The sequence below is a fragment of the Rhinolophus sinicus genome, chromosome 1, assembly GCF_057876585.1.
Source record: "Rhinolophus sinicus isolate RSI-liver-muscle chromosome 1, RSI-T2T, whole genome shotgun sequence".
In the NCBI taxonomy this organism is placed as follows: Eukaryota; Metazoa; Chordata; class Mammalia; order Chiroptera; family Rhinolophidae; genus Rhinolophus; species Rhinolophus sinicus.
In genome coordinates, this window is record NC_142501.1 from 185,491,236 (window position 1) to 185,511,135 (window position 19,900).

At 38.4% G+C, this 19,900-nt stretch overlaps 1 protein-coding gene and 1 non-coding gene across 3 annotated transcripts; both read left to right on the forward strand.

The window, feature by feature from the left end:
* The first annotated feature begins 373 nt into the window (after nt 1-373).
* OSTC (oligosaccharyltransferase complex non-catalytic subunit) lies at nt 374-13,192 on the forward strand. Of its 2 annotated transcripts, XM_019741923.3 has the most exons (4): nt 377-597; nt 4,239-4,332; nt 5,676-5,873; nt 12,628-13,192. In XM_019741923.3, the coding sequence occupies exons 1-4, from the start codon at nt 459-461 to the stop codon at nt 12,644-12,646; spliced, it is 450 nt and encodes a 149-aa protein (XP_019597482.1). In that variant the 5' UTR covers nt 377-458; the 3' UTR covers nt 12,647-13,192. The 2 variants fall into 2 exon arrangements, with proteins under 2 accessions (XP_019597483.1, XP_019597482.1); XM_019741924.3 differs by lacking the exon at nt 5,676-5,873 and having other exon boundaries at nt 374-597.
* Nucleotides 13,193-19,677: 6,485 nt separating this feature from the next.
* Nucleotides 19,678-19,808, forward strand: LOC141570282 (small nucleolar RNA SNORA18). Its single transcript, XR_012494287.1, has one exon. It is a non-coding gene; the product is annotated as a small nucleolar RNA SNORA18 (small nucleolar RNA).
* The last annotated feature ends 92 nt before the right edge of the window (nt 19,809-19,900 follow it).

Here is a 19,900-nt window from a genome sequence, read left to right on the forward strand (position 1 = left end):
CTCAAGCTCTTGGAAAAATAACGCTAATAAAATAACGTTTTCTAAACTTTCCCATTCATCCTTTAGCTAGAGGGCCTTTGTCCAATCAGCTTCCACATTCTCAGCGTCAGCAAATAGGCGGGCTCTGAGAGATTCGGTTCCCTCAGCTTGTCTGGCTGGGCCACGTCAGGAGCCCTGCAGGTCCTTGAAGGTACATAAATTACCAGTTTATTCACTGGCATTATTTATTGAGCTTCTTATTCAAATCTATGTTTAAAAATTTCCAATAACACATAGTTTTAAGTCATGCCACTTGTTTGTGTTTCATAGTTTCTTCTTCTACAGATATATATGCTGCCTCTGAGTGTTGCGGACCTTCCGTTCCCTCTTCTGCGCACGCGCCGGCAAAAGGAAGGCTTGGCCTGTTTCCGGGCGGCGCGTGGGGCTCCTGGCCGAGACCTGCCCTTGCCACCACCAACATGGAGACCTTGTACCGAGTGCCGTTTTTGGTGCTTGAATGCCCCAACCTGAAGCTGAAGAAGCCGCCCTGGGTGCACATGCCCTCGGCCATGACGGTGTACGCTCTGGTGGTGGTGTCCTACTTCCTCATCACCGGAGGTAACTCGGGCTGGCAGGGGCCCGAGCGGCGCGGAGGCGCGTCGGTTCCGCTGACTCGCAGCCCCCGGGCAAGCATCGCTCTGCTCGTGATCTTTTCGGAGGGTGGAGGGAAGTTCTGGGGTTCCAAGTATTAACGGCCCCAAGCTTTATTTGCTCGGACGCCCTGAGAGCACCCGTGTTCTCACTCCCATTGCGTTCACTCTCCTAGCTTCTTATCCTAGGGATCCAAGTCGAATAGATTTTTCCAGACCAGATTGTTGTCCTTTTTATTGCTTGCCGTAAGTTGCTTGACAGAGATCCTGGAAAAGTCTAGTCCGGCCCATTTTACTTCCATCATTGGTCAAAAGGGTATAGGACTGTTACCTTCTCTTTGTCTCCGGCCCCTGGAACCTTGGAAGAGACTTGAGAATTCTTAAGTTTGTTAGCTGGAACCTAAGGCTCCGGTGTTGGTTTTTACCCCGATGACAATGAATATGGAATTTTCCGAAACCATGGTTTTGATTAATATTTGAGATATATGTGCAGGTAATACTGTATTTCAGAGAACAGTTGAGCATTTAAAGAATAAGGAAAATAGCATTCCTATTAAAAGCTTACGAATTACTGTATCCTGTTCTTTTCATACATAAAGTTGCAAAAGGGGCGTTGCTTTGTACAGTGGTGAGTTGGCAGTCCAGCTAGTCTTTGCAGAGCCACCACCCTTTCAAGCTAAGTTCCACGATGTACTCAAGACTGGACAGCTGTAGTAGTAGATTTGGGGAAGTGGGAGTACTTAATCTGGAAATTATAAAATTCAAAGTCTGCAGGTTAGGGACAGTAAGAGTGGCTCTGCTTTTAAGGGAATAGTCACAGACATCTTCATTTTCATAGATGTTTTGTGAGAATAGTTGCACTGAAGAGGGAAGAATCTGAAACCATGATAGCTTAGTTCGAGAATGTACCTTTGAATCACACCCTTCCCCCCATCTAGAATAGTGACAATTAACTTAATGGTTGTTTAAGTAAATTACATTTGAAGACATATTTTTCTATGTTGGTAAAGACACTGTCCTAGCATTGCATCAGCATTAACATTTGTTCAGCATATAATAGGTAGTGTGTTGAATAAAAGAAATTTAATATGCATGTGGCTTTTTAAAAATAAACAGTGGTCTTCATCTGCTTTTATCTACTAGTCTCATTCCTGTTAGCCTTACCTCCCTTGGAGCCAGAGCCTTTGCTAGAAGCCTCACAGTTGTCATGCTACCTTTTCCCTGTTGGTTGTTGTAAGATTGGAGATTGTCTGCCTTAACCCCCGGGAAAAGTGAAAAAGACACCTTTTGGTGGCCAAGGTCATGAGGTATCTCATACAAGGAATCAATTTTGCCATTGGAAAAGAGTCTCTTAAAGACTGAGTGTACCTTTGTAAGTAAACAATACTCATTACAGAGAAACATTCAGCAAGTAGTGTATCAAGTCCCTGTTAAGCTGCAGGCACGAGGTACTGGGGACAACTGTGAAGGAAACATAAGGGTCCCGCCCTCCTGAAGCTTATAATGTCATGGTTGACATACATTAAGTATCACATTTTTAAACCTTTTACATTATTTTGCCATTGCAAAATGCCACGAATGCATTGAAGGAAAAGGACAAGAGGTTATGAGAAAATAATAGGAATTGGGAATATCATTTACATCAGAGTGTGGTTCTTGAAGAAATGACATGTTAGCCAAACTGTGAAGGATTAGGGGAAAGGGTATACTAGACAGAGGGAAAACGATGGACAGATACGGGACTGAGAGACCAGTTAGGTGGGTTTTGTAGTTGACCTAGACTAGACTGGGCTGGTGGTAAAAAAAGAGAAAAATACAACAGAAGATATTTTGGAAGTAGATTCAGTAGGTCTTGATGGATTGATTGGATGTAAGGGAAGAATTGAGTGTAAAGAAATCTTGCTGGTGTCAGATTTGAGCATCTGAGTAGATGAAAGTGTCATTTTCTGAGATTGGAGAAATGAAGTATTTTTTGGTGAACGAGAGGTAACTTTAGGATATATAATGGTTGGACATAACGAACTATAGTTAGTTGCATATGTGAGTTTGCAGGGATGAGTATAACATTGAGAAAAGAGGTCTATGTTGAAGTTGGTCAATAACAAATGTTTTCTGAATTCTTCCGATAAACCACATGTTGAAGAACATACACAAAATCCCTGTTCTTGGGGAACTTACATCGCATTCTATGGTGCTAACATTATTTGAGGTGTTGGCACATTGACAGTCATTAGCACATAGAATTGAAAGCCCTGGGAAGGGATGAGTTCAATTCTGGAAAGAATGTAGGAAAAAAAAGAAGAGGACAGAAAAAGAGGAGGACGGATTAAGCACTAAGGAACTTCCAACACTTAGTGGTTTTATGGAAGAGGAGGCTCAGCTAGAGAGATAGCTAGAAATCATGGACAGGAGTGTTAGAAAGCCCATGAGAACCCCCCGACCCCCAAGAAAATGGATTTAGAAAACTGGATGGAGTGCTGTTTAGGAAACTTCCTAAGAAGAGAATTGAAAAGTGCCCATTGAATTATGCAACACTGGTGGATTGGAGTGAGCTGAATAATGTAGGGTAAGTGAGCAAGGGGAGGTAGCAAGTTTGTCAATTGTTTTCCAGAAGGAAGCCTGATTCCCTTTCAAAAAGGAAGCATAGAAATAGGATGTTAGCTAGTAGGGTCTGGAGTGTAGGGAAGGTTGATACAGGGGAAGGACAGGTGGAAAATACAGGAGAGAGAAGAGATAACTGAAGGAACAAAGTCTGAAAAGGCAAGAGGGGATGGAATCCTGATAATTGCAGAAGGCGTCCCACCTCGGTAGGAGAAGTGATTCTTCCTTGACAGGAGCTGGAGGGAAGGAGGTGAGGATGGATGCAGCTACCAGTTTGTAGATTTGGGGGTGGGGTTAGTTAAGGGTGAGGGAGACAGTCTTTCTATGCTCAAGAAAAGCTGGAAATGATGTTGGAAAACAATGGAGAAGATAAAGAGTAGATGTTGATGGTGGGAGTTTCGGAAAACGTGAAATATTGATGGACATTAACATGAATGATCATGAATCTCTAGAGCTAATGGTGAGATTTTAAAATGTTTCCTTATTTCACATTTAAGCAAGAAAATTTCTCTAGTAGCTCTCAATTTGTAGAAGCAAATCCAAGCTTATGTGGAACAGTTTCTTGAACTGAAATACAGTCTTTAATGTTAAATCTCCTTTATTGTGGAGTCATTCTTGAGTATCAGAATAGTTACTGAATGAATTTCTTTTATGAAATACCTTTTTTTTTAGTTAATATCCATCACCATACATTTACTAAATTTTATTGTGTTGAGAACTTTTAAGATTTATTCTCTTAGCAACTTTTTTTTAAAAATTTATTAAGGTGACAATTGTTAATAAAGTTACATTGGTAGAGATAATATTGTTTTATAAGTCATTCTACAGTATTGAGTTGAATTCTGAATGGTTTATCTGAAGTTTAGATTAGCCGTACGTTATTTGATTGTAATAATACATAAAAACAGTTATATTTAAATATAAATGAACCTTTAGAGGCAGATGAAAATGAATCCTATTTAAAAAATTAGGAATCCAGTCTAATTTATACCGTTGTCTTTCATGTAGGAATAATTTATGATGTCATTGTTGAACCTCCAAGTGTTGGCTCTATGACGGATGAACACGGGCATCAGAGACCAGTAGCTTTCTTGGCCTACAGGTAAAAGATGCCTTTTCGAATGATTTGGTGGTGGGAAAGAAGGTTGCTGGGGCATGCCTGCTTACTTAAAAAGACAGTGAAACCTATGGCGTCCGTCTGTATTTAGACAGTAACTGTTTTAAAATGCTAAGTTTGGAGATGGCAGGAAGTGGGCCGCAGCGAGAGTAGAAGTGTATTATTTATTAGGAAATGTAATATTCTACAATGATATGATCACTTATTTACAGGAGGGTATCAGTTTAAAATACTATTCTGGGGATCAGCAAACCAATTTGTAAGTAAAGCTTTATTGGAACTAGGCATGCCCATTTGTTTATATACTATCTGTGGCTGCTTTCAGGCCACATCGGTAAGTATGACACAAACCATATAGCCTGTAAGCTTAAGATATATACTGTCTGGCCATTTAAGAAAAAAATCTGTGGATCCCTGGACTAAAATAAAAATAATTTTTGAGACCAGGGAGTTCCATTTCAGCAATACAACACCATTCTAGTGTGGTTTTCTCTAAAGTGCTTTTTGGTTAGTCTGTAATATATGGGATTCTAGTAGTAATGGTTATTGTATTGCTTTCTAAAATCCACTTGATAACTGTCTACCTAAACATATTTGTATTTATGCTTACATTAATGGTATTCCAGGCATAGAATGTTCCTGGAAAGATTATTGTGATTCTCTAGGTAGGGGATGTAGATGACAGGAGATCTTGATGGTAGAGAAACCTTTCGGGGGTCCTTGAACTGTGAGAATTTTGAAAGCTCTGTATCCCTAGAAAAATCAGATACAGATAGATACAAAAGTTTGCATATAACTGGAAGGGTTTATAGATCACTGGGAATCCTTGTGGGGTTCATGGAGCCTTAGTTAAGAATGCTTGCTTTTAAATTTTTCCTTTTGAAACAAGAGATTTATTAATTACTATAAAACTTTTCAAGAAACATTTCTAACCAATTCAAAATTAATTTGAAATTGGTAGAAATTTAAACAGCATAGCTTTTAAAAGCTAAATTAAAGTTCTGGGTAAAGGGTTCATATATAATAAATTGGCTTTTTAAGCTAATAATTAAAATGTGACTTGCTTTTCATAGACAGTTGTGTTAGTTAAGGTTTTAAAATTTTCTTTGGACATGTGCTCCATTGTGGTTGCCCCAGAACCTAAAATAGTGCTCGATAAATAGTAGGCTTTCAATAAATATTTGTTAAAAATGAATATCCATAAATGTAGTAAAATAGTTGTAAGGGTAAGAATAAAAAATGTTTTAGCAGAATTTCACTCTAAGGAAAAATTTTTTGTTTTTCTGAGAATTTTCATTTTTTTGTTTTCCATGGTCTTTCTTTTTCAGAGTAAATGGACAATATATTATGGAGGGACTCGCATCCAGCTTCCTGTTTACAATGGGAGGTTTAGGTTTCATAATCCTCGACCGATCCAATGCACCAAACATTCCAAAACTCAATAGATTTCTTCTTCTATTCATTGGATTCGTCTGTGTCCTATTGAGTTTTTTCATGGCTAGAGTATTCATGAGAATGAAACTGCCGTAAGTTATTAAGTACTTTGTGTAATCAGCAACTTCTGTTGCCAGTTGGTAAAATAATTACCTGGATCACATAAAATCATAGGCGATTTGATTTAACTCATGTAAAACAGATGAAAATTCTGAAAACTAAAGAAATTTGTGACTTGCTCAAGGTTATAGCTATTGTAGTAGCAAATTTGAGACTAATAGGTCGTCCTGACTATTATCTTCATACATGTTCATGAGAAAATTCCGTTATTTTGCTGTAGCATCACTCAGCACTGTTTCTCTAAAGTCCTTTTTAGTTAGTCTGTAACATGGGATTCTGGTCGTAATGGTAATAGTAGGGAATATTTTCAAGCCATTAATTGCTACTGCTCTTTGAATATTGGTACAAGGAAAACCCATTAAGCTTTGGATGGGGAAGGGGAGTTGTTACCTCCCCAAAAAGCTGGGAAAGAATTTCATATATATGTAATTAGACCATGTTGATTCAGAAAACTTAACTGTGGCTTTAGAAGAAGAAGATAAGTTGGTTTTATGGCAACTTTCATAATTCCATTTGAGATCACTAATTTGTGATGTGGACAAATTTGTTCACATTTCCCTATATTCTGATTTCACTTATAGATACATTAGTCACCACATGAACTTTGAGCAAGCATACCATACCATGTTTCCCCGAAAATAAGACCTAGCCGGACAATCAGCTCTAATGTGTCTTTGGAGCAAAAATTAATGTAAGACCTGTTATTACATTGTATTATACCCTATCTTACAGTAAAATAAGACTGGGTCTTATATTAATTTTTGCTCCAAAAGATGCATTAGTGCTGATTGTCCAGCTAGGTCTTATTTTCGGGGAAACACATTACAAAGATCAGCTCTTAGTAAATTCAGTTTTTAGGGAATATGTTAAATATCAAGTGTCAACTAAACTGATTTCTTAGAACTGATATTCCTTTATCATAAGAGACAATAAAAGGGAGTACAGTAATGTGTTTGAGTTTCACAAGTTCACTTGTTCTATGGCTTAACCTGCCTATGACCTAGAACACATCTGGAGTAGACTTCCCCCTAGAAACTTCCCCCTAGAAAGTCAGAAGTACTTATCCTGCAGTCATGTTCCCATCTTAGCCCTGCAGGATGGGAAAAAAGAGCACAGTGTTCTTTGTCAGCTGAATATTGGTGTGCCCATATAGTTCCCTCAGACTACTCTGCCCGTGGCTCTTGTTTTTGTCCTGGGAAGACAATTTTGGCCATTGGCTAAATTGTATGAAGACTTAGGTACTCTAGCCTCCTCTTTTTGTTCGACTTTTTCCTGCCCTTGTTGGAAAAGGTACACTGGAAGAATATATGGAAGAGGCTGAAGTTTCCCATAGCAAAACAAGAAAAGAGGAGGCTCCCAGAAATAATAAAGAGGCTATTAAAAATTAGCAATCAAAACAGAAGGAACTTTTGGAGACAGCAGAACAGAAGTGGGCTGGTTTTACCCTTAGAACTAGATTTGTTCTCATTTTCGTATGCTTCCCATTCTTTCTTATGGTCTTAGGTCCTATACTTAGGATGTGAGTGTGGTTTTCTTTGAGCTCAGGCGTTTGACTTTTAGGGTAATAGAGCTATCGACTGCTTACAAAAAAACTTGGAAAGTGTTTAATTCTTTGGATTGCCTCCACCTTACTTTTGCACTTATTTATGTAAACATTTGTCTTCCTATCCTCATTCTAGAAGGTGAGTAGCCAAGATTGCTGACTAAGCCAACAATAGGAAATAGAAAGTAGGATATACTCTTTGGGTTGCAGGTGTAGATTATGTTTAGATGTAGCCAAAGCAGAATAATGATCTAAGCAGAAAATTGCTTCTTTCTGTTAAGTTGTCAATGCAGCTAACTCTAGGATTTAAATATTTAAGAGGAAGGAATTTATGACTCCCTCTTTAATACAATTTCCACCTACAGCTCCTAATGTCTGATACCTCAGGTGTGGAGTGGGGAAAAACAATGAACAATTTTAGAAAAGCAAGTATTGCATTTTCTGGAATACTTGCAGACCCCACACGCAGTGACGAGGCAGGTCTGTGTGTACATACTGCACATGGTAGGGTTGTGGTTAGTACCACCAACGAGGGGGGATGCTTTTCTTGCACACACATTATCTTTGATCCCCACATATGTAAACAGCTTGATACATATAAGTAGAACAGCAACAGCAACAAGAAGACATTTAAAAACACCAGTAACCATGGTTTTTTTTTTTCAGATTAGATAAGTTGCTAGCACCTGAGATAAAGGAAGGCTATGCTGGATGTATCATGATAGCCTCCACGGTTGGACTCTTTCATAAAGAGTATGTTATCGTTAGCAAGAAGTACCTTTAAAAAGGAGAAAACAGTAGTGGTGAAATGGTACTACTAATTTTATAGTTTCTGATTTATGCTTTTTTAAACACTTGATGTCTCTCCTACTGATATAATTTTACAAATAAAAATTGGCTTTTTTTGATGCCTTGTCTTGAAGAAATGTGGGAGCTAATAAAATGAATAACTGTTTTTTGACTGTTTGCATACATGACAATACATTTAAAATGAAAAATCAAATTTTAATGCCTAATAGTTTTTTGTACTAGTACAAAGTTACAAAGAAACAGTTTTCATTTTGAAAATAAAAATTTACTAATACAGTTCATAAGATAACGTATGGGAAGTTGTGTGTGTGTGTGAGGTACATTTTAAATGTACACAGGCTCAATGAAATAATGTTTGTACACTGGGTAGAAGACTGTGGTACAGGTTTGTTCTGGGTTCTTCTGAGAAACAGTGAATGGTCATTAGATTCTCTTTAGACTCCACTATTAGGGTATTTTTGACATAATAGCAGAATCTTAAAATTAAAAATGTTAAAAGATGGCCTGCAGTGTCATGATATAATGGCCTAAAATTAGGCACAGTGGTTGGGAATAGAGGGATGGGTTCCTACATTTAGGCAGTCTCAGAGTGACTTGCCTAAACTTATAAAGCTGTATAACATAGTCTAATTAGATACTGTTATGTAATTGAAGACAAAGGCCTGCTTTACTCAGACTGGCAAAAATTTCCATTTTAGCAATTTGAGCTGATGAGAAAAAGCTAAGGAGCCCCTGAGTAAATCCTGAGATGGGATCAGTTCAGAAGTTTTCCTAAAGGGAGGGGGAACATGAAAAATAAGAATATAATAATATTTTACTAAAATTAATATAATTTAGGGAATAAGATGATGCATATATCTGCTTCTTCATATAACTGAAATTTAACCCTATATGTACTAAAACTTTCTTACTCGTTTTTGACAGACCTCTTTCAAAAGGGTTTTGCTTTATTGCCTCCTTAACATTCACATTTGTATTTAGCATATATTTACTATTTGATAACTTATTTGCCGAACACTGAACATTATGCAAAATTTTGCTTTTTGACTCAAGGTCATTTTACATTTATACTTATATTAGACATGTAAGTACTTTTCCATTTTTTAGTTAACTTCTTCAGTGTAACCTGTCACTTCTCATTGTTATCATTGTAACCTGTTGTAATTTCATCCTTTCCTTCCATCTCTTTGGTTCACTGGTTATTCTGTGATTTGAGGAAATAGATAACTTAGGCATTTGATTGCATTTTAAATCAGTCCTGGCTGAAGGAGAGCTTGATGGCCTGGCCTTTTGAGTCTCTTTCATCTGCTTTCAGGTTTGGGCTGTATTCAGAAAGTTAAGGTGGTAGAGAGTCTGGCGTCTGAATAAGCAAGGTTGTTTCAATGAGTGAAATCTCATATCCAGGGCTCATTGTGAGCAAAGAGAGGTGATTCTAACAAAACAAAATGTACAGCTGCTGAGGGTGGTGTGTGGTGGGAGGAGGGAGGAACTTGGAGGCCAGTTTGGGGCTTGCTGCTTATTCGCTGAGACTTTGTGTCAGTTCTGTGAATGTTCAGATTCCAAACTTGTTAAATGGAGTTAATTATGTGATTCAGAGAGAGTTAGTCTCAAGATTTAATGAGAAGGCGTTTTATGTTCTCTTAAGCATAATATTAATGTTAATTATAAGTGTTTTTATTGTAAAGATAAACAGAATCCTAAAAGTTCTATGTTTCGTTTTGAACTATGGCCACCATTTCAAAAATAAATAGATAATGCGATTTCTGTTTCTAAAAGAAAGTGAGGTTTCTGTTTTAGGACCATTACAGAAGCTAATGGACCAGGAGTGAGGACACTTGTGTTTTAAAGCTGGTTCTGTTCTGTTCTTGCCGTGTGATTTTGAGCAAACCGCTTAACTGTCCCCACAGTCTCACATTCTTCAACTGTAAAATGAGAATAATATTCATCTTGCCCACCTTTTTAGGATTGTTGCAAGGATTAAATACAAGAATGCATATCATAGTGTTATGAGAAATTTCTGTGTTAGTGCCACCCTAGCACAGTGCCTGCCTCCTACGCAGAAAGCACTCTGAAAGAATGAACACCTTAAAATAAAGGTGAAATAGAAGATCCTACATGCTGGCTTCTATGTCTAGTGGTTTTCTGAGCTCTCGATTTACTTTTATTTACCTGTAATGCTTGTATTATCTAAGTACTTAGTATTTGCCATAATTTTACTTGTATAAAATTCTCACAGGCCTGAATATAATAATTAAAGATCATGACATTTTTTGGGCCTTGAGAGGGAACTAAATGATTCCAGGACAAACCATAGTAAATGTTTCAAGAAGTTTACTTTTATTCCCTACCAAGAAGTATATTTACTTGTTTTTTCTTCCAACATAGTATCTTTATAACATTATAGTATTTCTTAATATCCCCCCAATTTTTTCCTAAAGGACTATGTATGTTTGGCAGCTTTGAACAAGGATTTGTCCATTTAAGTACTCTCTTCCATCTACATTTAGGTTGACAATAATCCGTGATTTATACTACGTAGGCATAGGGCACACACTAGTTACAAGGAAGAACATCACTACATACTGTGTATCCAGAGATCGATGTGAAAAGTGCACGCTCACATACCAGCACACGCAGATGACAGGCAACGACCCCTAAAGACTCCTCGTACTTTAGGGCTGTAAAGTGTAAGCTAGCTATTGGGCAGCTTCCACTGCTACAGATATTAGTGGATACTTCTTTAAAATCTTGAACTTATTTTTTCTTGTGAAGTTTGGGTCTTAAAAGTATGCTTTTTGTGAAGTATCAGTCATTATAATAGCATGTTTATGTGGGGATCTTCAAAGTCAATATATATCCTAAGAGCCTTTTCATGTTTTATTCAGTTGCGTTTAGGGGCTGGGGGGTGGGTGAGAAGTGCTGGATTGTATCAGAATTGTTACAAAGGTGGTTGTGTGAGATAAAAGTTCTCTCTGTACTCAGTGTGGATCAGCCAGGCTGATAGAACAGAAGGAAAAGTGAGTGAGTTCTAGGGAGGACCCATTGTCTGCACATTAGGACCTGTAGATCAAGTGAGTCCAGAAGCTGGAATGGAGGAAAATCACATTCTGGAGTGTCTACTATGTGCCAAGCACTGTAGTAGATCTAATCCGATGAGGAGTTTTGATTCCTTAACCTACAGATAAAGAAACTTGAACTAATAATAGCAGCTAACATTATCAAGTGCTTATTACCATGCATAGCAGTTCCTATGTAAGTAGATTTGTCTTATACAGATGGTGCCAAAAAATGTATACACATTTTAAGAAAGGAAAACTATTAAAATTGTAATACTCAATGTATACCTATAACAAGAGATGAATACAAGTCACGTTTGACTTCTGCAGTTACAAGCGGTGCTCAGAGTAGTTACCGTCAGTGTCCAGACACTTGTGATTACAGCGAACTACTGCTTGTGCTCAAAGTGTCCACTTGTATACACTTTTTGGCACCCCTGGTATAATCGTTAAAACTCTTTGAGGTAACTGCATTTTATAGATGAAGGAACTGAGTCAGGCTTATTCACTAAGTGTTGGAGGCAGGGTCAAAAGAAGAGACGTTCTGAAGGCATCAGTGGGAACAGGGTGTTTTAAACCCTTTCTTCATGTGGATAGCTTTATATAGTTTTCCTTGTTTTTCCCTGATCTTGTGGATCCTTAATTAATAATAGGTTGTCAGGATTTATTGCAAAAGAGAAAGTTTGGAACTTTATAAAATCAAACTTAATGCTTTAACTTAAAGGGGGCTCCAGGGCCTAACTTGCACATTTTGTAAAAGGATCTCCTGTTTCATCCACATGGAGTTTGACCTGCTCAGTAGCTGCAACTAAGGTCCCTCCCTGGTACATGGACATTTCCTAAAGGAATAGAGGTGCAGGGGCGGACACTTCTGCACACTGTTTTTTGAGAGCTCAAGGCCTCACTGCCCAGGTGTGAGTAGCTCCTGATCTTCCCACCCTCTCCTTTGATAATACTGAGGTCTTTAGAAAATCCAAACCAGCTTCTTTCCATTAAAAAGTTTGTGATTTTTGTTGCAGTTGTAAGAGTCCAAAGGAAATTGATTCTGACTCTAACTTTTACATAACATTTTCTTTCCTTTTTTTTCTCATTCTATGCTGTTTAGCATATTGGTTGGTAACTTTATCCTTTGAGGGGGAAGGGTAATGGAACTAAGGCCCAATAAAAATGTGCGGGGGGCAAGATATAAAATAAGAGCCATAAAAAGGATCACACAATTATATTTTTAGATTGTCATTTGACTCACAAAATTTGTTTGGGCATTTTGCAATGTTGCTTCCTTTTCACTTTTTGTGTTTTTAAATTTTATTTCTACAGGGGTTATCTGATGGGTTAGAGTACCTTTTTGAGAAGAAATTCGTGGATACTGGATTTGCTCCTGTTCATGAAGTTTTAAAGGCTGTACCAATCCTCTGATGTGAAATATAGAAAAGGATGAAAAGCCGCAGAAAAGAAGCATCTAGTGGAAAACATGGGAAGCATATTAAAACTCGGACTACAATATCTTCTTGGTATTGAAGAGAGAAGCTTATCATAGTATTTTTTTCCTGCTGACCTATACTGACGTACCAACAATGTTAAGTAGCACTTTCTTCTCAGTTTTTCATTTCTTAAGGAAAATATACTCCATTTCTACAACTATAATTTTGAATAGAGTGATTATTTTTTACAACCCCCTTAACATTTTTTGGAGATGACATTTCTGATTTTCAGAAATTAATGTAACAGAAAGCTGAGGACTCTGGACAGCTGATCAGCTTTACCTATGGTGCTTTGCCTTTAAACAGTGTGTGACAGTACATTATTTCAGATACGTATGTAAGACTGTTTCCTGAACATTTAGGTGTATGAAAGGAGCAGAAATAAATAATTTTCTAATGAACACCTTTTATGTTTGTTTTTAAATTGACTGATGATATTAACCTTTTGGTCTACAGTTATTCAGTCCCATCTTGTGACTTTAGCTGCTGTTTGTGGCCGAAGGCCTCAAAATGCAGGTGGCAGGATGTCTTGTGAAGTAGCAACTCCACATCCCTGTAAGTGCTCAGGCACGGGCTGCATATCTGTGTCAGAGCTGTTGGAAATGTGATGTGTTAGATGAAAGTTCCCTGCAGCCATTCATTTGCAGTAACTAACACAATTTTGAGTGCATCTAAAAACATCTCTAGACCAGTCTGGTCTTCTCCTCATTTCTTCCCGCCAGGCCTTTCCGTTCTCCCTGAGTGGCCATGAACGTTACTTTTCTAGTGGCTCAGTTCTCATCCCAAGACCTGTAAGTTTACAGTAAAAGTTTCTCTCAGGTGAATTTTTTTTTTCGAATTCCAAGGCTGATCTAAAAGTTGCTGTTCATTAAACTGAAAATCATTTATTCAAGAAGTTTTGAGTACCTATTATATGCCAAGCACCACTGAGGATTATAGTGGTGAATGAGACAGATAAAGTCTCTGTCTTCATAGAGGGAAGAGAAGATAATCAAAATCTTGTAGGGAAGCCAGATACTCAAAAGATAAAAATGTTTATAAAATGTCAGATTCTTCTAAATGCCACACAAAAATCAAGCAAGATAATAGTTTATACTATGGTGATAAGAGATGGGGAGAGCTCTGCTATACTCCAAAGTCCCAAAAATGGAAAACAAGACCTGCATGTACTCACCAACTTAGAAGATTTGATTTAACCTTAATTACATTTTTCATTATTTAGACGTGTTATAAAACATAAACTAGTTGGACAGAAGATAACATAAGGTGTTAATGGCTTCCAAAGGTCTTTTCCTAAACGACTGAGTTGTGGACAGTTCCTTTTAAGCTCCACCAGGTGGTGCTATTGATATTTGGTGTATTTTTTCTCTGTCACAGCTCTTAAGGTTTTGTTTTGTTTTTTCTTTTTATAATAAATGCACAATTACTAACTACAATGAAATATATCTAAATAATGTTTCTGGTAAAATTGCAATGTTTTACGTGAGGAAAAAAATTGTTGTACCTTGTACTAGATTTAAAATGCTTTTGGAGATACTAGACTAAAAGGTCACAGCCTGACAGCAAGCCTGCCAAGCATTATTAACATCAGCAGAGGTTAAGTAAATGAGAGAAAGAGAGAGTAAATTAGTAGACTAGATTTGAAGCAAACCAGTCTTTGATTTTATCACAGGATTCTCCAGGAAGTGGGTGCTAAAATACTTAGAAGTGCCAGATGGTTTAGTGAAGAGGAACTCCAGCTACAGGTAAAGGAAGGACGCAGAATCAGCCCGGGGAAGCTGTTACTTTGTGAGGCATAGCTGACGGTTGCCGTCAGCCGAGTGGGGAGCATTACAGCAGAGCCTGCCTGTCAGGAGTATGTTGGATGGAAATGGCTAGGCCATTGTCCCACTGCCTTGTCAGGTCTTTGGCCACCTTGCAATTACTCGCAGGATCTTGGCTAGAAGCTGAGGTGCACCCTGACAAAACTAACAATGTGCTGTCAGCGAGCCCCACTTCTTGCAGCTCGACAGTGAGTCCAAATGGATCTGAGCCACACATCTCTGCCACAGATTATAAAGAAAACATCCTCTTTACAAGATTAAAGTGAGAGGAAATCCTATATATTTTGCTTATAAAAGAAAAATTAGACTATATTGTTAATGTTTGCTTGAATTGGGAAGTGTGAGGTAACAGGTTCTCAGTAAATGGTGTGTTTCTAAAGTGTAAAGCTGGAATAAGGACTCTTTTCCCGTTTTGCTAGTAAGTAAATTGACATTCATTTGCTACCACAGCTTGAACTAAAACCCAGGTCTTCTGCATAGCAGGCTAATTGTTTCCATCATGTGCTATTTTCTGGTACAGAAGATCACTTCTTGAATGTAGTAATAAGAAGTGTACACTTATTTATAAAAGACAATGCCAGATGATGGGTTACATCAGTGAGCAAGAAAAAGACAACCTCTGCCCATGAGGAATTTCTAATCTGGTGAATCTACACAAACAGGCCAGTTCTCTTTGCTGTAAGAGTCCATGGGAAGAGCCCTGAAACCCAGATTTGGGAAGAGGTAAGGCTTTCATTTGTTTTTGGAATCATGGGCTGCTAATCTGCCTACAAGTTTCAAGTACAAATATATTTTTTCCAAAAATTATTTTACTTGTTTTTCTTTGTTTTATTTATGTACTAAGACTCTTAATTGCATTTAGAGAAACTCACTTAAGCTATCTTAGAGGGTTGGCTGTTAGGATACTAGAGTATCATGCTAAGACAGACAGGCTGCTGGGGATTAGGTGTCCTGGAATTGAGAACTTAGTACTATAAGGTCCCTTGTTTATTTCTGACTTACTCTGTGGGTCTGCTGCATGCTTTTCTCCCCGTAAAACTGATCACTTCTGTTACTCTGGGTCAGAGTGGTGGGAATCATGGCTGCCAGCCTCTTTTGATCATTACCTTCAACAGCTTCAACCACTCTAGAGGAAATTACCTCGATTTGATAAAATTTTAGTGGCATTTTCTTGAATGGAAACTCCTACATCTTCCCTCATCTCTGCCTATCCCTCCCTAAACCACCACCCCCAGCCCTCCTGTACCCGGTTGTCGAGCTCCCTCCTTGCAAGGTTACCCCAAGTCCAGTTGTTACCAAGTTTATGGCATTTAGTTTAAATAATTTGCTATAAAGTATGTGAGACAACACAAAGCTTAATTGCATTATCCACGATGCGGCCCTCGAACTTCTGTTGAACCTGCCAGTGCTGGGAATGTTTTTACCTCTCAAGGTGAATTCCATCTTCAGATCTCTGTGTCTTTTAGAAATGTCCTATTTGCTTTAGCTCATTGATTTCAGGTCCATCCCTTCTGTCTAGATCTAGACATACATAACTAGTACGTAATGAAAGCCAACATTTCAAATATTAAAACCCTTTCAGGAGCCTCCATTTTTTCCAGGCTCACCATTTCTAGCTTTTCAGACTCAGAAACATGGGGACTGATTCCTTTATGATCATCCTCTCACTGCAGTGTCTATATTCCTTCAAAAATAAGTCTCCCGAGAGATTCTGTCCTGCTTTTGGGATGCTTACACTGAGATTGACATAGCTATTTTGGTGGCTACACACTTCTCCAAAGCTGTGCTTAGGAGCACATCCTTAGGAGGGCATATCTCACCTCAGTCTCAGCTTTCACAGACTCATGTTAAACCTGGTCACCTCTAGGCATGGCTGGTTCTCCCCGGGCATCAGCATCTGAGGGTTGCAATGGATCTCAAAGACCAGTAGGTTCAAACTCATTTATCCAGATGAGGAAACTGAAGCCCAGAGAGGTGGAGTGTGTTGCTCTGGGCACACAGCTTTGCCAGAGGTAGGAAACCAAGTCTCCTGACCGCCAGTTCTGAGCACTGTCCTGCACACTGTCTTATCCACGTTGTGCTCTGATCACTCAAAAGGTTAAATCTGAAATTCTTCAGGAAAATTCTTAAAGAAATATCTTTTCCTCCCTCTGAAGTCCAGTAAATTTTTTTTTTCAAATAACTCTAAGGGATCCATGGAAATTTTTACTCCAGTACATCTCAGCTTCCTGAAATCAGTGCTATTCCGCTTAAACATACGGTATGTCCCATCTTAATATTAGCGCCCTTCTCCCCACTGCACTGTTTCCTGCACAGCTAAATATTCTGGCCCTTTAGAACCTTGTCCAATTTAAATAAACATAATAGTCACATATTTCTAATAAGAGCACAATTGCCTGCTCCTTGGGACAAATCATATGCTGGTATCAGGGTTCAGCAAAGGTCACTACAGATCTAGAGGGGCAAAACCACGAGCCACTAGGACCTGACACTTGGGACCAATCAGCTTTGGGTTCATGTCCCAACTCTGCCAATTACTAGCTGTGTCACCATGGACAATTATTTAGATCCTCTGAGCGTCGTTTTCCTCTTAGTAAAATGCAGCTGACTGCCTACCTCATAGGATGTCCTGAGAATTAGATGATGCACAGCCTCCGGAACATACTCAGTGCTCCAGAAATGTTAGCTCTGAACTTATCTTTTGTTGGTTTCCCCTTCACACTGTAGTTTTATTTAATGCATGATTATACGTACTCCCTTGGGGATGGGAGTGGTGGAAATGTGCACACGTAGGCATATGTGATAAATACAGTTGAAGCAGGGTATGTCTGCTTTTAGATATATGTCCACTTAAAGTGTTTTATGATTTATGTTGTATCCTTTGCAAGGTGGAAACAGTTTCTATGCAGCATGTGACATGACGCCACTGCTCCACTGAAGACCAAGGAGCTGCCTTTGGTTAATGGATGGCATCTCGTCTTTCTAAAGCCCATTTCTTCAGATGCCCCCTGTCAAGGATGAACCTTCACACAGGCCATTAAGTGCTTAAGTTGGCAATTGCTGCACCTCAGAAAAAGAGTTTTCTATTGAGAGCACAGTGTGGGTGCCAGTCTAAACACCGCCCTCAAGGTCTGACCAGGTTAATAGGTTGGAACAGCTGTAATTCAGAGTCCCCAAACTGCCGTCCTACTTTGATACGACAGGAAATTATCTAACAATTTTAAGCCCACATAGCAAATGTGCCGTATCTTTGCAAAACATGACACTTTATATAACATATTTCAACTTTGAAAAGTGCCTTTACATCTGTTATTTAATCTTAACAACAATGCCAACCATCTTCCAGGTCTCTTACTGTCATAAGAGGAAGTGGCGGGCTTAGTCCACAACGGAAGGTGCTGTGCTGGGTACTTGGTCCATATTACTTCCAATCCTCACAACGATTCATTCTAGTAGATAGCATGGTCTCCATTTCACAGGGATCGGCTGGGATTGAACTAAAGTGTGCCTGGCTCACAATCCCTTCAGCTTTCTGCAAGGACATCATATGCTTTTTGTCCTATATCCTAATTTATGGTCTAAAAGCCAGTCTCTTCCGTAGTTAGAGAGTGGGTGGATACTTTGAAAGGCAGGGTAGTGACCAGAAGGGGACATGAGGAGAGCTGATTGGGTTGCTGGTAGTGTTTCCTGATCTGGGCACTACGTAGATGGGTGTGTGCACTGAGAGGAAGTGCATTGAGCTGTGCATTTATGACGTGTTCACTTTTATGAATCTTGTATTTCAATACAAAATTTTTGTAAGCCAGTTTTTCTTTTCAAAGTGTGAGCTCTTTACTTATCCCCAGAATCTAACCGTGTGCCTGTTCGCGGCAATAGACAAAATGAGCTCATTTGCATTTTGCTCATTTACGATGGAGAAAGGAGAGCCAAATTCACAGAATCGGCAAGTGTTGCTTCTTCTAAGAGTGTTGCTTAATTTTTTGGGTCATGGACCAACTGAGGATTTGATTCAATTATGATAAAAAGAATAATCATCAAAACGTGTACTTTCTATATCAAAAATGTGCCAAACTACCTATTTATCTATCTTCTGTCTGTCTGTCTGTCTGTCTGTCTGTCTGTCTGTCTGTCTATCTATCTATCTATCTATCTATCTATCTATCTATCTATCTCATTTCATCTGTGCCATAACACTCTGAGGTGGACATTATGATTCTTATTTCATGGATGTGGGAACCAAATCTCAGAGAGATAAGCAACTTGACTAAGATCACACACTCCGGAATGTTCAATCCAAGACTCAAACCCACGTTTTTCTGGCGCCCAAACCCATCCCCTTATCTCCTGGGCACTGCTTATCTAGACACTCTTGCCAAGAGAATGGACTCTTCCCTCTTCCTCATGGCCTCCAATACACAACACACACACACACACACACACACACACACACATACACACACACACGTTCCTGTTATTTCAAGGAATGCATGAACCTCCTGAAGCACATCATCCATAGGCACTTTTTAAGAACACTTTCAGGTTGAAAAAATGACAGGAAATTTTTTCAGAAAGGACTGGACTATGGAAAAACACTCAGATCATTAGTTTAATGAAATTGTAGCTTTGATATCTTACATTCCTTTGTTTCCCCTGTAAAACTTGATACATGTCATTTTTCATATTAACACTTTATTATATAATATGTAATACAGTCAAAAGGATATATGAAAGAGACATGTAAATTGGGAAGCATAATAAAATGAATTAAATCTTGTGAACCAGTAATCCAACATAAGAATTAAAATGTTACCAGTGCCACTGAGCATATCTTTGTGTTTTATTTTATCCATTCCCTTGCCTTCCCTCTAGAGGTAGCCACTGCTCTGAATTTTGTGTTGAACATTTCTTTGCTTTTTAAATAATAGTTTTACCACATTTGTATGACTATTTAAATAATATATAATTTAGTCCTGCTTGTTTTTGAGTTACTGTTTAACACATTGATAATTAAAATTATGTACGGAATATTTCACTATGATCATAATTTAAAAAAACTATTTTCAGTTGAGGTCTGTCCTGATGGGGCTTTTTCTGTAGACTTACATCGTTGGAAATGCCTCATAGAGTCAAGATGTGGTTTCCTTTACTCGCAGATCTATGTGTTAGATCTGTGGGAAGGAACTACAAGATAGAGCTGCTATTATGAAAGATCTAATAGTCAACACATTTTTTTATTTTAGGTATTGGTGCATCCCAACAATCTATTATTTTTTTATTTTTTATTTA

Excerpts from the sequence above, each read along its gene's own strand:
- OSTC (XM_019741923.3), top strand. The coding sequence starts at position 459 with ATGGAGACCTTGTACCGAGTGCCGTTTTTGGTGCTTGAATGCCCCAAC. Across the intron at positions 598-4,238 it reads CTACTTCCTCATCACCGGAG|GAATAATTTATGATGTCATT; the intron begins GTAACTCGGGCT and ends TCTTTCATGTAG. Across the intron at positions 4,333-5,675 it reads GTAGCTTTCTTGGCCTACAG|AGTAAATGGACAATATATTA; the intron begins GTAAAAGATGCC and ends TTTCTTTTTCAG.